Source organism: Penicillium nucicola, assembly GCF_028828085.1.
Source record: "Penicillium nucicola strain IBT 29836 chromosome Unknown utg000010l, whole genome shotgun sequence".
NCBI classification, from domain to species: Eukaryota; Fungi; Ascomycota; class Eurotiomycetes; order Eurotiales; family Aspergillaceae; genus Penicillium; species Penicillium nucicola.
In genome coordinates this window covers 3,383,615-3,401,321 of record NW_026643134.1, presented here as the reverse complement: position 1 = coordinate 3,401,321, position 17,707 = coordinate 3,383,615, and the positions used below count along the sequence as shown (strand labels likewise).

At 49.7% G+C, this 17,707-nt stretch overlaps 5 protein-coding genes across 5 annotated transcripts; 4 read left to right on the top strand and 1 right to left on the bottom strand.

The window, feature by feature from the left end:
• Positions 1 to 516: 516 nt before the first annotated feature.
• Positions 517 to 8,886, bottom strand: N7511_009841 (uncharacterized protein; the record flags this gene model as incomplete). Its single annotated transcript, XM_057132218.1, has 2 exons — positions 517 to 8,716; positions 8,804 to 8,886. The coding sequence occupies 2 exons, from the start codon at positions 8,884 to 8,886 to the stop codon at positions 517 to 519; spliced, it is 8,283 nt and encodes a 2,760-aa protein (XP_056980206.1).
• Positions 8,887 to 9,352: 466 nt separating this feature from the next.
• On the top strand, positions 9,353 to 10,397 carry N7511_009840 (60S ribosomal protein eL27). Its single transcript, XM_057132217.1, has 4 exons — positions 9,353 to 9,458; positions 9,508 to 9,563; positions 9,734 to 10,070; positions 10,127 to 10,397. Exons 1-4 carry the CDS (start codon positions 9,452 to 9,454, stop codon positions 10,132 to 10,134), a joined length of 408 nt encoding a protein of 135 aa, XP_056980205.1. The 5' UTR covers positions 9,353 to 9,451; the 3' UTR covers positions 10,135 to 10,397.
• An 801-nt stretch (positions 10,398 to 11,198) lies between these two features.
• On the top strand, positions 11,199 to 11,870 carry N7511_009839 (uncharacterized protein; the record flags this gene model as incomplete). Its single annotated transcript, XM_057132216.1, has 2 exons — positions 11,199 to 11,279; positions 11,304 to 11,870. The coding sequence occupies 2 exons, from the start codon at positions 11,199 to 11,201 to the stop codon at positions 11,868 to 11,870; spliced, it is 648 nt and encodes a 215-aa protein (XP_056980204.1).
• A 2,561-nt stretch (positions 11,871 to 14,431) lies between these two features.
• N7511_009838 (putative pathogenesis associated protein Cap20) lies at positions 14,432 to 15,042 on the top strand (the record flags this gene model as incomplete). Its single annotated transcript, XM_057132215.1, has 2 exons — positions 14,432 to 14,482; positions 14,551 to 15,042. The coding sequence occupies 2 exons, from the start codon at positions 14,432 to 14,434 to the stop codon at positions 15,040 to 15,042; spliced, it is 543 nt and encodes a 180-aa protein (XP_056980203.1).
• A 363-nt stretch (positions 15,043 to 15,405) lies between these two features.
• Positions 15,406 to 16,578, top strand: N7511_009837 (MAGE domain-containing protein; the record flags this gene model as incomplete). Its single annotated transcript, XM_057132214.1, has 4 exons — positions 15,406 to 15,420; positions 15,495 to 15,825; positions 15,930 to 16,218; positions 16,329 to 16,578. 4 exons carry the CDS (start codon positions 15,406 to 15,408, stop codon positions 16,576 to 16,578), a joined length of 885 nt encoding a protein of 294 aa, XP_056980202.1.
• Between the last annotated feature and the right edge of the window lie 1,129 nt (positions 16,579 to 17,707).

Below are 17,707 nucleotides of genomic sequence, written 5' to 3'. Positions count from 1 at the left end.
ATTAGATCAGCCCCATAAATTGACAGAGGAAGGGGTAATAGCAATACAGAGTCATCAACATCATCCATTGGTCGAGGACAGTACGGTAAAACAACACCGAGGTCCGGCCTGAGGCACAAATTGTTGGGACATCACATGATCACATGCCCTAGTCAGATATACTTCCCAAAGAGGAAGGCCAAGGTGTATAGTGACAGGGTGAGAGTGAGTTATTACAGAGAGGGAGAGTCTACGATGGACAGTTCAAGAGACTACACTACAAATGTTTTCCTCATGATCAATATGAGAATCTGCTGATCTGGGCCACATGAATTCTATACAATTTCACTAACATCACATGAGGGGATCAGAAAGCCCAAAAGAATAAGAGGAATCATTAAGCAATACACATTCCAAGAGTCACAAACGAGAGTCATTCAAAGTCATCCGAACCCAAAACACAACAAAAGTGGTATATGAAAAGAAGAAAAAAGGAAAGAAGAAAAGAAACCCAACTCCGTGCAAATACAACTGTCACTAGACGGCAACATCAGTGCCGAGGCCGCTGTCACTAGGCGGAGCCAATAGCTTCAAGACTTCCGCTTCAGCAGCCAAATTAGCCTCCCTGATCTGCCGAGAGACATTCTCGTCGTGATCTCCATTCACAGAATGTTCATCGCCATACGCAGTCTGCGCATCGTCTGCTGATTCGGACCCATCGATGGAGATATCATCGTCTCGGTCCTCTTGATCATGCTGAATAACCGAACTTTCCGCGTCGTCATATTCATCGATAGAGGTCACACCACTGACACGACGGTGATCAGTAACATCGGTAACCACACTCTCGGCAATACTGCCGGCGTAACTTGGCTTTCGCTCCGTACCGGCATTGCTCTCAGCATAGACTGTGTCCTGTTCGGTACCGGTATTGCTTTCCGCGTAGCTAGTCTTTCGGTCCGAGGGAGCATTGCTAGGGGCATAGCTTGATTTCCGCTCTGTGGGAGCGTTGCTCTCAGCATAACTTGTCTTGCGGTCCGAAGGGGCGTTGCTCTCAGCATAATTTGTCTTGCGGTCCGAAGGAGCATGGCTCTCGGCATAGCTGGTCTTTCGTTCACTTCCAGCATAGCTTGTCCTGCGGTGCGATGCAGTGTCGTTCTCCGTCTCACTGGCGAGCTCATCCTCCTCGTGGAAAGGCTCGTTCTCCTTGTTTGTAACAGAGGATCGACCGGCCCATGAAGTGTTGCGTAGAGCGTTCGACTTGACCGAATGGCTGCGCTTCAGATTCGTAATACCGGTGTTGGAGCTAACCTGGCGATCGGTACCACGGTTGCCTGTGACGTGACTCAAGCTGAGAATGCGACGCTCCTTTCCAATGTTGGGTAGCACCGCGGCTGTGGCTCCTTGGAGAGAAGTGGGCATTCTGCGCTTAAGAGCAATTCCAACGCCATTTCCAAGGAGACTACGTGTTTCCTTGTTGTCCTTGGCGGTACTGGCCGTACTGTTTGCACTGGGGCTGCGGGCGCCGGAGCGAGAGGTACGGTTACTGCGTGTGCTTCGGTTCCTCTTCAGGTTCATGGCTTGCAGGCTGTTGGATCGGCTCAGAAGCACTGTGCGGGCATGGTCGAGGACACCTTCCAGAATGCGCTTCTCGAGGCCATCGGCACGATCCTCCATGTGTCGCATTTCCTCATGGCGAATCTCGAGCGCTGTCTCGAGACCGGAGAGATCCTTGCTGAGCTTGTTGTTCTGCTTGATCATGTTTTCCTTCTCCGCTCTCAGACGGTTGATCATGTTCAACAAAGAATCCTTTTCTTCGCCCAAGCCAACAATCTCGGCTTCAACTTGTTCGCGCTGTGCAACTCTTCGCTCCAATGCGATGCCAGCTTCCTCGGCTTCACGACGCTTTCTCTCGGTGTCTTCAGCAACAATCACTGACTGAGCTGCAAACATCTCGTTCATCCGGCGAGCGTTCTCCATGATATCCTTGTGCATCTCGTCAAGCTTCATCATCTGCGTAGAAGATTGTTCTGGATCCGCTGTAGTAGTCGGGCGGCTGAGAAGAGCATCCAACTTTTCGTGCACAGGACCAGAGCCATTGGTGGCGTGATCTAGAAGCTGGTTAAGCTTCTCATATATCTGATCGTTGGACTCTGATCCTTGGTTCAAGGCACGGTCAAGCTTTTCGTGGAGCTCATCATTCTTCGAGGTGTCGGATAAGGCCCGATCGAGCTTTTCATGCAGGTCGTCATCCTTTGTCGGCTGAAGCAAGGCCCGGTCCAGCTTCTCGTGCAGTTCGTCATCTTTCGTAGGCTGAAGTAGAGCCCTATCTAACTTTTCGTGAACATCCTCATTCTTGGAGTGCTCAAGCAAAGTCTTCAGAATATCATGAACTTGACTGTTTCTAGCATGCTCCAGGAGATCGTCGAGCTTGCTCTGAACAGGGGTGTCCTCAATCGCAAGAGTGCGGCTTGTCTCTTCGGGCTCAGGCTCGGGTGGAGGAAGCGCAGGTAGCATCTGAGGAATGCTGGCAGGTAGAGCCGACAGCTCAGATTTGAGGTCTTCGGCTGACTTCTGCGAGTGATCGTAGTGCTGATTGACAATCGAAAGAATTTCCTGTACGCTCTCCAAAATTTGGGGGTGGAACTCAAGAAGCTTGCTCTCAACTCGATCGGTAGCAGCGACTGCCTTGTCAGTATCAGCTTGAGACTGCTCCCGATGAGCCTTGACGTCGTTGTGCATCTCCTCCATTTGCTGACGAGACTCATCAACGCGCCCAAGGAGGACTTTGGTTTCCTCGCTTATGCGTTCGCAGGTCTCGTTGACAGTGTCACCCATAGAACCGATGACAAGCTTGATGTCCTCGGCAAGTGTCTTGGTACTTGTCAGCGATTCGGTGTGTGCCAGGTCTCGCTCTTCAGTCTCGGAGAACTTGGAATGGAGCGAGGTATGAGCATCTTCATATTTGGCCAAGACTTCTGTGATCTTCTCATCAATCTTGGCTCCGAGTTCCACAATAATGGCGGCCCGCGTCTCATCATGTTTGACGAGGGCAGCAGCATCGCGCTCCTCCGTTTCAAGTTTGCCTGCATCCTCTTCGCCGCGGGCACGTTCGAATTCCCGATTAATGAGGTCGTTCAGTTCCTTGATGTTGTCGACGGTGCTGAAATTCTCGGCAGTAACTGCGAGTCCCTCGAGCAGCTGCTTGAGCTCACCCAGGCCTTCACTGCTGCCGTCGAGCTTGCTCTTTAGCTCATCTCCTAGCTCTCCGACAACATATTTAGCCTCTTCAATCTTTTCATCGATCTTCTCGGCGAGGCCACCATGCTCGATCTTGCGAGCATCGAATCCTTGAGCAGTTAACTCGTTGTTTGCTTCCATCTTCTCACGGAAGTCGTGAACCAGAGTTGAAAGCTCTTGGATTTCGGCCTTGGTGGGGAGGGTCTCGACATCAGGGAGCTTCAGCTCATCAACCTGAGTCTTGACCTCGAAGATCATAGCTTCGACGGTTTGAAGATCCGACTTCATTAGCTTCTCGGGGTTCTCCTCTTCTTCCCCGTCCTGAGTCTTGCTCTTCAGCTCGTCCAAGACAACCCAGACATCCTTGATAAGACCTTCCAAAGTGCCGATCTCAGCCTTGGTGGGGGCTTCGGCTTCCATGCGGCCAGAGAACTCGGCGATAGAGTCCTTGGCTTCGCGGATCATAGTCTCCAGGGCGCCAATCTGCTCAGAAGTTGCGACCTCGTCCGGCGAGGGAAAGACCAGCTCATCTATTTGAGTCTTGGTGCTCAGGAGCAACTGCTCAAGGGCTTCGGTATCTTGTTTCTTGGCTGTGTTGTCATCCTCCGGGTTCTTCTGCGCACTCATCTCACCAATGGCAAGCTGGACTTCTTGAATGGCCATGAGAACTTCATCAAGGTGCGATTGCTTGAGTGCATCCTCGGCGGGCTCTGCGGCACGGGGAGTGGATTCGATTGCTTCAACCTTGTCTTGGAGCTGAGTGATCAGCGCCTTGAGACCATCGATGTCAGGAACAAGTGTATTCTCAGGTTCCGCAGAGGGGGTCTCGTTCGCAAGCATGAGCTCACCACCGCGCTCACCCTCCTCGGGCTCCTTCTGAGATTCGCGGAGGTTTTCCATTTCGAGTTTCAAATCCGCAAGACCGCCTTTGATGGTCTCCAGGATCTCGGAACTGTCAAACTCGGCCGGCTTCTCGAGTAACTTCTTCAAGTCGTCCCGAATCGAGTCGACACCATCGGTGAATGCGTCCAGAAGTTCGCTGGTAGTGGACAATGTGCTTTCATTTCCATTACGCGAGGTCTCTTCTCGTAGGGTGTCAAAGTGCTCACGAAGCGCCGAAATAATCTCGTCCTTCTCAGCGCTTGGCTCAGCTCGAACAACGCTTGAGTCCATGCGATCACGGAGGTTCTCAAACTCTTGCTTGATCATGTTAACCACCTCTTCGTTGCCAGAGCTGCCTTTGTTATGTTCAGAGGCATCCTTGATAGCGTCGATGATCTCGTCCTTATCTGCAGTGGCGTTTTCACGTAGAAGAAGAGTGGTAATTGTGCCTCGCAAGTGTTCGAATTCTTTCTCCATGGCATCCAAAAGCTCGGGTGTGTCGGGGTTACCCGTAGAGCTGCTGGTGAGGGAGGTGTCCGTAATGGTCTTCTCCATATCGGCCTGGAGAAGGCGGAATCCTTCCTTGACAGTGTCGATGACTTCGTCTTTGCCTGAAAGTTCACCAGCTGTAACCACGTAAGATTCGATTTCCCTGCGGACAACGTCGAGACCATCCTTGACGGCATCAAGTACCTGCTCTGTGTCTCTACCGTTGGCGGCAGAATATTGCTTGAACTCCTCCTTCATGCCTTCAAGCAGATCCTGAAGACGCTCCATCACTTCGCCGCCGACGTTGCTGGTTGTGGAGCTCGTTGCCTCCTGGAGACCAGCCGTGATCGCATCCATGAGATCATCCTTGTTTAACTCAATCTCACGTGTGACTGAGTTGCCATTTTGAATGCCTTCGGCGATTGCGCTCAAAATTTCTTCGCGCGAAATGGACGGTTCAGGCACAGCGGCTAAAGCTGATTGTTGGCTAGTGCTCGAACTCTCAATGCCTTCTGCGATGGCGCTGATAATATCCTCACGTGAAATATTTGACTGTTGAAGGTTGGAGGAGTGCTCAATACCCTCCACAATTGCATTGAGAATTTCATCGCGAGAGATAGATGGTTCAGACACAGTGGCCAAAGCTGATTGTTGGCTAGTGTTTGAATTCTCAATGCCTTCTGTGATGGCACTGATAATGTCCTCGCGTGAAATATTTGACTGTTGAAGGTTAGAGGAGTGCTCAAGGCCCTCCACAATTGCACTGAGGATTTCATCGCGAGAGATAGAGGGTTCAGGCACAGTTGCAAGAGCTGATTGTTGAGTGGTGTTCGAATTTTCAATTCCTTCTGCAACGGCACTGATAATATCCTCACGTGAAACGCTTGAATGCTGAAGGCTAGATGAGTGCTCAATACCCTCCACAATTGCATGGAGGATTTCATCGCGAGAGATGCTCGGCTCGACACCCTTATTCAGGGAGGATTGCGAATGCTCAATACCGTCGATAATTGCATTGAAGATCTCCTCCCGAGAGATCGGAGCAGGCTTCTCATCCTCATGCTCAGAACCAGCTAAGGTGAGAGCTCGATCACCGCCACCACCATTGGATGATTGGATTCCGTCGGCAATCGCATTCAGAATCTCGTCTCGGGAGATACTTGGTTCCTTGGAGGCTGCTGAATGTTCCATGCCATCCACGATTGCTCCCAGTATCTCATCCTTGGTGATACCAGGTTGACCATTGTTGCTGAGAGAGGCTTGCGAGTGATCGATAGCATCAACAATGGCGGTAAAAATCTCCTCGCGCGATACACTCTGCTGCACATCGGTGGTGAGGGCTGACTGCTGGGCGGTCATCGATGCCTCGATGCCCTCTGCGATGGCATTCATAATTTCCTCGCGTGAGACGTTTGTTTGAGGGGCAATGCTCAGAGCAGATTGTTGAGCATCAAAGGCTTCGTTGACGGCGTGCATGACATCGTTTCTGGAAATGTGTGGCTCATCCATCTCCTTGGCTGCAGTGAAGTGTGCCTCAAGACCATCAGACACGGCACTGACAATCTCGTCACGACCGAGTCCGGAATCAAATGAATCCTTGCTGAGTGTGCTTTGGGCCATTGAACCGGCCAATGCCCCAAGAATCTCATCACGAATGGAATTAAGGTGTCCAATATGGTTCTGGTCTTCGTCAACAGACCGAGGGGCCTCGTTGTGAAGAGCCATGGCTCCATTGACTGCTTCGAGGATCTCATCACGTAGGGAAGTCAGATGGTTAACATGTTCGTCGTCCATGGATCGAGAAGTTGTACTCTGGGCTGTCATCACTCCAGTGACAGCTTCAATGATTTCATCGCGAATAGAGTGGAGATGAGTCTCGTCCAGCGACTTGGAGCCCTCATTCAGTCCAGTCACAGCGTCCATAATCTCGTCACGGATAGCGTAAAGGTGGTTGACATCATCTTCACCAAGCCCCCTAGCGTTTGCGCTATGGGTAGCCAAGCTAGTGACAACCGACTCGAGAATCTGATCACGCATGGAGTTGAGGTGGTTGACATGTTCCTCGTCCAGACCACGAGAAGTAGGCTCAGGCTGGTTCTCCAGGCATTCCCGAATAGCCAGGATGACTTCGTCGCGGGAAATACCAGGTGGCTGTTCGATTTGTGGCGGGTTAAACTTTTGCATGCCATCTTCAACTGCTGCAAGGACTTGGTCGTAGGTGACAGACTCGTGCTGGGGCTGATGAGACTTGAAACCTTCCTCCAAACAGGTGAGGATTTCATCACGTTCCAGACCAAAGTTGTTGAATTCAATCTCTGGCTTGTAAGTTTCCCATGCCTCGCGGACTGTCTCGAGAATGTCTTCTCTGTCCATTTCAGCACCGCGGGGCTCGGCATTAGGTTGGGGAAGTTCAAGCTCATCGAGGGCTTTCTTCACAACAGAGTAAATGGCAGCGCTATTCATAGTCGATCGGAACTCAGATAGGTCGGAGGATTGTTGGCGACTCTCGTTGATAGTAGCAGCCAGCTGCTCCTTGAGGTCGTCAAGACTGCGATTGACGATGGCTGAAATTTCTTCTGGTCCAGCAGGTCGCGGTTGATCCTCGGCTTGATCGATCGCGCGAGTAGATTCGATATCGTCGAGACGTCGACCCAGTTCTCTACCCATTCCGAGAACCTCACCTCGTAATTCACGGACAAGGCTCTTGACGCCGTTGGTCATACCACCGCCTTCGATGACGCTATTCTTGACACTGTGGAGAATCGCCATAACTTCTTCGGGGTTGGATACAGAGCCATCGATCTTATCAGTCTTAGAAACATCAAGTGCACGTACAACATCTGGATTCATAGATCCCATTGACCGAGAACGCGTACCCTCGGGGTGGGCATCTTCAGGCTGGAGGCTATCGAGATTGTCGGTAATGGCACGGGATCGCACAAGGGCTTTGCTCGAAGGATCTTCTTTAACGAGATTGAGAATCTCCTCGAGCATGGCAGTAACCTGAGTGTCGGCATCCTTGTCCGAAGGGCTCGCAGCGGGACGGGATTTGATTTCTTCCACAAGCTCTAAAAGTCGTTCCTCACCTTCTTTGGTTGCCATTTCACGCAATACCTTTTCGAGCAAGGCGAGGGCGGCCGAACCGTCGGAAATCGGTGAAGGGGACACGCATGAGTCCCGGTCAAACGCGAAGGGATTAGGGCTAGGCATCCGAGGCACAGAGTAGCTTCTCTTGGACTGGGGAGAACTATCCGCATCCTTAGGGTTAGACCCATCTCCAGACTTGAAGAGAGTACTGAAATCAAACCTTGCAGCATCGGTGTCCAAATACTTGGTTTTCAGATGAGAAGACAGATCCTTGAGGCTTTTGCGGATATCTTCGTCTCGAGCGTTGGTTGCGGCCTTGAGGCTTACCAAATCGGTAGCATTGTCCTTGCTGCGTCGGCTCAAATTCATCATTTCGCGTTGAAGGCTACTTGCAATGTCGGTCAAGCTGTGAATTTGGGTTGAAAGGGAGTCCATGCTCGCAGTATTGGGGATCGAAGGTCTGGGTTCCATCGGTCCTGTAATCATTTTCGGGGGTTTAGATGGAGAAGGAGAGTCGGCGTCTATGGGAAGCTGCATATTTTGAAGAGCTAACATGGTGGCTGACGGTGGAGTACTTTCTCCTAGGATGGGTTTGGAGAGATATCGATTCGAAAGGGAGTAGCTCATGTCGCGCTCTGCATCTTGACGTAGCGCAGGGGAGCTAGTTGACTTGTTTGGATCCCGTGGTTTCGTCGGGTCAACAATTGTGGCACGAAGAGGCCTTTCAGGTGATCGATTCTCAAGATAGTTTAAGAATTCGGATCGCGTGTCTTGTCGGGTATCTTCAGGCTGGAGTGATTGCATACGTTTATGCTGGCCCTTCACCAACGATCTCTCAGGCGATGAGCCCTTGGGTGGCATGGGATTTGTTGTGTAGGAACTGGGCGTATTCTCGCTGGAGCGCTCTGTGAATTTCGCGGCAACCGCTTGAATATTGGGAGAAACATTAGACCTCGTTGCGCCAGGGCTCATAGGGCTCATTGATCGAGGATTCATTGGCAGCGGCGGCGGCGCGCGCTCAGGATCCGAGCTGTCCCACCTGCGTAGACCGCGTTTTAGCATTTGTTTGAAGTCACTCATGGATCTGATCAAGGGCATATGTCATGCGTCCTTTGCGCGAACCTACATTGGAACTTTGGAATCGGATAATGTCATCGAATGCCTAACCAATTCCCGATCACGGGGGAGATCCCTATCCTGGGGTGACATGATGTAGTTGTGAATGGATTGACAAGATGTCTCAGGCCGGTATTGACAATATGGACAACAGGAATGTAGGAGTATGCGTTCAAAGTCAAAATAAAAGCAAGGTCATCAAGGCATATCAACACAAGGGAGAAACGCTGGGAAGAACAAAGCAAAAGCAAGATAACTCTCGATGAACAATGGAGAAACACCGGGAGATCAGCTTGATAAAAGCAGGTGGAGAGTAACAGGGAAGCTGCGCGGCCTTGTACACATCACTTTGGGCCCATAGCAACGGGCGACAATGTAAACAACTGACTCAGCAGTTGGGCAGCCTTGCCCCGGGTCAGGTGACTCTGGGCGGTGAGGCCCCACATTATCTAATCACTGTTAATCCGGGCCCAATGGGGAAACAATCCTCAAAAGGGCTAGCTGCCATCTGTCGGTAAGTCAGCCAATCAAGGATCAGCACACAAATCGCTACTGTGCCCTGAAACCCTCTACCTCACACCCGAAAAAACGAACACTTCGATCGTGACCGTTCCGTATCTCGACAACCACCCAACCTCGCCGCCCCGGGACCTTCAAAATGAAGTGTACGTCTCTACCATACTACCCTCGATCTATATGCTGATGGAATTACAGTCATGAAAGTCGGCCGTGTGGCCATCATCACCCGTGGCCGTTACGCCGGTAAGAAGGTACGACAAAGATCCTGATCCCCCGATGTGAATGCGCATGGAAAGAAAGAAACGACTTGCAAGCGATGGACTCGAGAAGAAGCGAGTACAAGTGCAACGTGGTGGAAAGAAAAAAAAAAGCGCGACAAGAAAAATTTCAGAATGCTAATCAGGCATTTTCGAATTTACAGGTCGTCATTGTCCAGCCTAACGACTCTGGCTCCAAGTCGCACCCCTTCTCCTACGCTATCGTCGCCGGTATCGAGCGTTACCCCCTGAAGGTTACCCGCGGTATGGGCAAGAAGCTCGTCGACCGCCGCAGCCGCATCAAGCCTTTCATCAAGGTCGTCAACTACAACCACTTGATGCCCACCCGTTACACTCTCGAGCTCGAGGGTCTCAAGGGAACCGTCTCCAACGACACCTTCAAGGAGGTCTCCCAGCGCGAGGACGCCAAGAAGACCATCAAGAAGGCTCTTGAGGACCGTTACACCAGCGGAAAGAACCGCTGGTTCTTCACTCCCCTGCGTACGTTTACTTTGGATACACATGTCTACATTGGACAATCACTAATTGGCGAACAGGTTTCTGAACGGTTCACTTGGGCGTTTTGTCGTTTTGAGCGCACGGGTCTAGGTGAAGGCGAGGTCGAAAAACCATCGAGCACATTCGGTCCCTGCGAGCATGGGATGGGAAAACATACACCATAGCTGGAAACAGATTCGGGAATGTATCGATGAATTCCAGATTTAACGAGGGACGCCACTACAATACCTGGTGTCTGTCCGAATGAAATGGAAAATATGAACAATTATTTTCAAAATCAACGCTGTCTATTACCTGTGAAGATTTGGTCGGTTTGATTCTGGCCATGCTGAATGATGTAGAGGGAGGTTCACTGCAACCACTGTCCTCCTCGTCCTCGCGAGGGATATCCCATCCGCCATGTAGTTTTCTTCGCCACTCCCAATGCTTCACTCATCAGATGGTCCTGATAGATTTTGATTTGACCCCAACTCAACTTCTCCAGTATTGTCCGATAGTCACATTTTGATCGGCTGGCTATTATTAGACGCAAGTTAGGGCACGAGTCCAAAGGTCTAGGTCCTAAGCTCCATACTTCAAGGCAATTGATTCCTCCACAGTTCATTCACGCATGTCAACCCCACCCGCCAATATACTGAACATGATTCTGCAGCCCTTCAAGCAACCTACTCATGACCTTTGATATGTTCCCCTCGATCTCGACCAGCATTGCTATCCATGAATCTGGATCTACTCTCAAATTCCAGAGTCACCAGGAACAATGAGTCTTTCAGTCCAATTCTTTACCTGCAAAGAGCCACAACGCCATTATCACGAAGACCTGAAAGAAGACAAAGAATCCTTTGATTCAATTGTCCTTTAATTTCCCCTCAACTGGATCCAACACCTACCAAATACGTACAAAAAGGCCCTCAACCCCATCGAACAGAAAATCACGAGTACATTCAATCCCTATTTGGCAAGTATCATCTCCCACTCTCATCTATGCATCGCAGCAGGATAGCAACGGGCCACAACGCCCGGAGCCTGTCCCTGGTACGCTTGTCCTCAGAGGAAAACTGGTAGAACGACATCGACCCAGCAACCAATCTCCCTCGCGCAATTGTCCAAATGTGCACGCGTCAGGTCATGCGCTGCGAGGTCTTAAGAGAAGGCTCTGGGGAGACCGCGATCGTGGAGATTTCACGATGGGTAAGTCCAGCCTATTTCATTTAGGCATTGAGCGCTGCACAGGCCAACCATGACACTGACACCTACCAAAGCAGGTACTTTGAGTTGCATCATCGTTCTACTTGGACTTACATCCAGGCAGACCTGGAGGCCCTTGGAGATGGACCAGAGAGACTGAACTACGTTTGCCCGGCGCCGCCCTTTTCTCGCGCTTCTGTGAGCCTTTCGTTCATGAATGTGGCCGGGGATGCGGGGGTTTCGTTTCGGATTTGCGCGGCTGGAGTCGATCTTTACGTTGACTGGGGCTTTTGGGACTTGTGGGGGTTTGTTATGCATGCTGACCCTACGGTTAGTGTTCACTGGCTTTGGGCTTTTGTCCTTCGGGACGATGCGCCTTCGTTGGTTCTTGGTGGTCTCACTGCTTCTCGTTCCCTTTCGAGTATTCTCGGCCCTGGAGTGAGTCACTCTGAAAGCGTTCTTGATGTGCCTGTAGTTGCGGCTGCTGGAATCGAAGCTGAACTCTCTCGCCGTCGCCGGTTCCGTGTTGCTTTTACTAATATGTCTTATCGTCTGCGTAACAATACCGTGCGCCGTGCCTTTTCTCGTCGGTAAATCAGTGCTGCGGGTGCAAACTTGCGTGGTTGTATGCGGTACAATTCAGTGCTGCTGCTTTCCTCGTAGGTAGATCTGTGACGTTCGACTTTAACGATTTTGATGTTTGAAAGAAGTGAAAAAGCCTCCTATATTGTCAATGGCTTGAAATTCCTTGTATTCCTAGTATGATATGATTTGCTGTGTTCGAAAAAAGAACAAAAAGAGAGAGAAAAGTTGAAATCCTCTTAGAAATCTTGAAAAAAAAAAAAAAAGAGGATGAATAGACCAATTGAAGTACTACTTGTCCCGAACATTTGCTCCCGTAGACCTCCAACTATAAGTATATGCATAAAACAAATGAATGCTCCAACACGCCCAAGACAAGAACTCAACTGCATAACGCCAATCACATGATAAAAGAGAATAGCCCAAGACAAGATTCGGCCTCCATCCCGTCCTGTGGCGTGGCCTAGACAGCCCCAACAAAAAAATCATACATAACCTGCAACACCTAATGCAAAGGACATGCCCCGAAAAGCGCCTCCCTTGGCAAACATGTTGACGTGTAAGTTCATCACCCAGGGAGGGCAAAAAAGAGAGAGCAGTGTAAGCGCAAATGCAAGAAACCATCCCAAGCACGCCAATTGGCTGACCACCGCTCCCATTGGCCAAACACACCCCTACCGATATCTTTGATAAGTTCAAGAAGAGTCGGTAAACAGGAATGTAACCCGTTTGCATCGCCCCCCGATTCATGTATTCATGTGATTCTGAGTTGGCAATCGAGGCAGCACAATTCCATCATGATGGCATATCGCATGTCTCATGTCTTGCCAGATCGCGTTACAGTACTTCCAGGGTTGGGACTTGCTCATAGTGCTCACCCTATAGCGTTGTAGGCGAGTTAGCATTAGCATTAGCATGTGAGACAGGTGCGTTGGTCTCTTTGATTGGAATGTAGAATGTACGGATCACGGGCTTCCGGGATATTCGTAAGGCTGGTTCTTTCTCCCTGTCTATCGTGTACAGGGGACATGCACCTTGATAGCCGAGTTCATGCCCCCCACGCTCACCTGTCAGAGGGCTTTGTAGAGGGGTCTTTCAGGAGTAAAGTTGTGCCATTGACCAATGATGTGGGAGATGTCGTATCCTGTCTACTGGGTGTCCTGTAATGAACATGGATATAGATGTACACGTATCAGGATTTGCATCCATGAACTCAGTTATCAGGCAAGCAAGTTCGCCACTTCTACGTTGATCATCCACTGCGCGACGTTTTGCATATCATGGCTCCACGGTGTGAGGGCTATTGGTCCAGCTCGGTGAGGTTGAGCAGAAAGGGAGGGTGGGGAGATCATGATTGACGGTGAGACGGTGTAGGATCACAGGCTCAGGGTGAAAAGTGAAACAGAAGAAAAAAGACCCACGATGGAAGATCTACATAGTAGCTTAATCGAGTGGGTTGCCCGACGGGATCCCGTTTTGATTCTCATCTCCCTTCGGCTTCACTATAGGTCCTGGTCTGGTAAGCCGAGTCACAGTCCTTGTGCTTGTGCTTCTTCATGTGCTTCTGCACGTCCATGAGATGCGGAACTTATTGGTTTCCTCTGGTTGCACTGGGACTATCGGCCGCTTCTGCTTGCCATTAACCTTGGAAGTGACCTACCTAAGTAGGTAGGTATCAACCTCGGGTGAGGTAATGCTTGGAAGCACAACATCGACAAAATCGAGATTTCAGACATGCCCAGACAATTATGCTCAACATAAACCGTATTGAAGGCGACACGGGTATAAGCGCCGAGGATCGGATGAAACTGCGAATCAACCGGGTGTTCAGTGGCACGTCCCCGGGCTGCCGGAAGAACAATCTCCAATCCGGCCAGGACTAAAGTTTACGTACTTTCGGCAAAGAGAAAAAAGGGAAGAAGAGAAAGAGCAGAGAGGGGCGAAGAGCGCTCAGACCGATGTGGGTACCTCACTAATGTAGGTGTTCGACTGCCCAGGCCTTCAAGAGTCCAAACTCAGCATGGGGATTCTCCCCGATCTGGAGATAAGCACAAGGTTTCTCTCTTTCCAAGGTTCCCGCAGCGAGTCGTGATCTCAACACCAATATACAGGTTAGTATCCGCATCAAGACTCATATCAGACTCATATCAGAACTATCTCATAGATATCAAAATCAACAGACAATAGCCGCATCCGTCAAGTGGGACCAAATGCGTCAACGGTGGACCCACTTTCACATGTGAGAGAGTTGATATAACACAGTAGACACTATACACCATCATAGAGAACATGGGTAATGTTGGAGAGAGGAGGAGAAGAGAAGCTACAAAATGAAGCTAAGCGATGTAAAAATAACCCCCAAAAATCAATTCCAAAACACAAACAAACCGGGACTTGGCGTGGGCAACAAGACCAGACATATCGCACAGCGCTAAGGCCTATCACATGTGAAAATCCTAATTCGCTCTATACTCCCATTTCTACCAGTTCCTCCCTCTCTGTTCTTCTTTTCTTCTAATCCTTCTCTCTCCCTCATCTTCCCAGTGACCATCTTCATGCCACACGCAGAAACAATGGGTGAACCCACCGTCAACGGCGAGAAGCACCATTCCCAATTCCTCGACGTAAGTATACACCCGCTCCCAGATCTCCCAACCCTCCCATACAAAGACAGCCCACCAACACATCACAGCACCTCGTCTCCTACCCCCTCATCTCAGACTCCATCGACTTCTACAAGGGCAACCCCTACGGAGCCAAGTCCATCCAGTATGCCGACAAGGGCTACACCCGTCTAGCCAAGCCCGTCCTGCCCTACTTCTCCGGCCCATACAGCTATGTCGCTCCCTACTTGGCTCGGGCCGACTCCCTCGGTGACAAGGGTCTGACTGAGATCGATTCTCGCTTCCCCATCATCAAGGAGGATACCCAGAAGCTGCGTGGCTCCATCTATAATGGCGCTTCGATGCCAATTCGTCTGGCTGGCGAGGTGAAGCACCATGTCTATGATATCTATGGCTCTGAGTATAAGAAGTGTGGTGGGGATGGCGTCCTTGCTTCTGGTAAGGCCGTGGTTACCACCAGCCTGGTCTTGTCGCAGGAGTCGTTGGCTTGGATTAGCACTTTCCTCCAGACTAAGAAGGAAGAGGTGAAAGAGGCTGTGAACGAGAAGAACAGTCATTGATTTTAGATTTGTTTTCATATGTTACCTTTTGTCTTTCTCCTGTTGAGCGTTTTTGTTTTCATTTGGATTTTAGAGAAAATAATACCTCATCGTTGATCGTTCTACATGCTCTACTACATCAGTTTCTTGTCTGGTTTCGGTTTCAATTTTCAATCTCCAGATATCAGATACCAGGTCCCAGAATTACAACAGAGACCCTATTGATTAAGCCATTTCCTGACTATAGTTATAGTAAATGTTCCAAAGAAAAGAAGAAACAGGCAAAGTTATACTCCAACGCCCAAAACCACCCAAGATAAGCGCACAGACCACCTCCCGATGAGGTAAAATCATCTCGCGTCGCGTCTCACCTTCACGACAACCATGCCACGCAAAAGAGTAAGCACCCAACATCCCTCAACCATACCACCTCTCTAGCTCTCCGTATCACGCAACTAATCAAAAAAAAAAAGGTAAATCCCGATTCCACAGCGGGTCTTCCCTCCCCCCGCCGCCAAAGACAAAGCACATCCCCGACCACCTCAGACAGCGAAGATGGCGGACCCAGCGCACCCTCCAGCACAGACGCCATGGTCAAAAAGATGGTCCGACTAGCAATGGCGAGCGAATACTCCAGGCTCCCCATCCGGCGAACAGACATCAGCGCGAAAGTCCTCGGCGAGCAAGGCTCCCGACAATTCAAGCTTGTTTTCGAGCAAGCGCAGAAAGAACTCAGAGCCCGATTCGGCATGGAGATGTCAGAACTACCAGCCCGAGAAAAAGTTACCATTTCGCAGCGACGGGGTGAGTATTCAATCCGATCCTGGTCGACATTCGAGCGGTTACATTCCCTACGTTCTTTCTTAAGATAAAAAGAGTTACATGACTAACTGTGTTTTCTGGAATAGCTGCTCAGAAATCCGAAAAGACTTCTAGTACTAATAAATCTTGGATCCTTACTAGCACTTTGCCGCCTGCTTATCGGACGCCTGCTATCCTACACCCGCCCAAGGCACCCTCGACTTGGGCGGAGAGTACATACACCGGTCTATACAGTTTTATTATTGCGGTGATCACGTTGAATGGGGGGACGCTTGCAGAGCAGAAGCTGGATCGGTATCTGGGGCGTGTGAACGCGGATATCGGGACCCCGATTGATCAGACGGAGAAATTGTTACAGCGGCTGTGCAAGGAGGGGTATTTGATTCGCACGCGTGAAATGGATGGGGGGAGGAGATTGTCGAGTATATTGTTGGGCCGCGGGGCAAGGTGGAGGTCGGCAGTGGATCTGTTGCTGGGCTTGTGAGGGCTGTTTATGGGAAGGGGGGTGAGGGGGATGGGGACGAGGGCGAGATTGAGAGGATGGAGAGAGAGGACTTTGAGGGGAGGTTGGGGAGGACGCTGGGTGATCATGTTGTGCGGGGGGCAACTGGTGAGGATGCTGAGGGTGCTTCCCAGGGTCATGGGAATGGACCTGTTGAGGAGAGAAGTGGAAGGCGGTCTTCCAGACAGGCTCAAGAAGAAGAGGAAGAGGATGGGTCTGAGGAGAGTGATTGATTACTTTCCTCCCTAACCTCCGAGTCCTTGCTGCTCTTGGCTGCGCTGTGATAAACATGGATAGATACTGTACTATCCGCAACGTGATACCCAAGATACATGTCAATCAAGCAATTGTTCCATTATTCAAACCCCTATAGAGGTATTCACGTATTTTTCAAGTATTCAAGTATTTGACAAATTCCTCCGGTCATCGAATATCAGTTTCCTATGCTATATGAGAATCAACTCGATAGTATGAATCACAATGCTTGTCAGTAATTCGAGAATTTGACCGACTGACCCATAACATACTATAGAAATAAATACAACCCGTTTGAGTCAATTCGCATAGCCAAGTCCAATATAATGTTCCGTCAATATAAAGTTTACCCAGCCCAATATCCACTAGCCCTAAGTATCCTCATTCCCAAGTTTTAACAATTTCATAGACCATATAATTGTCCTGTCAAGATACACGTCTACCCGAAAGAAAAATAAAAATAAATACACCTACACAACATGAGCAGCACTCCCATTCTCCCACATTCCCTCCACAAGACTTCATCAGTGCAATGGGCCACGTCGCTCGAACACGGCACTATTAGATTCGCTTAGAATAACTTAATGGGAAAGCCTACTTGTATCTAAATCTAAATAACTCTATGAAAGACTTAGTTCTATCTGACAGTACCCAGCCGGAGAAATATACTGAACTAAGTTATGTGTACCACAATTGCCTCTTTAGTGTAGCAGGTACCTATTACAGAATAAAGTTACCGGGGCTGTTCACTCAGCTGGATGTTTCGATGACGGTTGTTAGGATCGGGGGAGTTGGTGCCAAGTTTGGGGATGGTCGGGTGTTTATCATACTACAAGGTAACATAAGCTGCCTGTATCTTCTATAGACATTTTCTTCATGTAACTTATAGCACAGTCAATATATGTATATTCATACGATAAAAACAATTATTAAAGTCAATACACGAAGAAGAAAAAGTAGCAGTTGACGATACTTTGGATCGAAAATAGCACCAGATATATATATGTCCTGTATGGGGAATGCATCCGTAGATACCAAGCCCAAATCGAGCAGTGTCTAGGTTTCCAAGCCCAGGAGCATGACATGAGAAGTAAGAAGTGAATAACG

Coding starts and splice junctions, on each gene's coding strand:
- N7511_009840 (XM_057132217.1), top strand. Junction 9,564..9,733: donor GCCGTTACGCCGGTAAGAAG/GTACGACAAAGA, acceptor TCGAATTTACAG/GTCGTCATTGTCCAGCCTAA.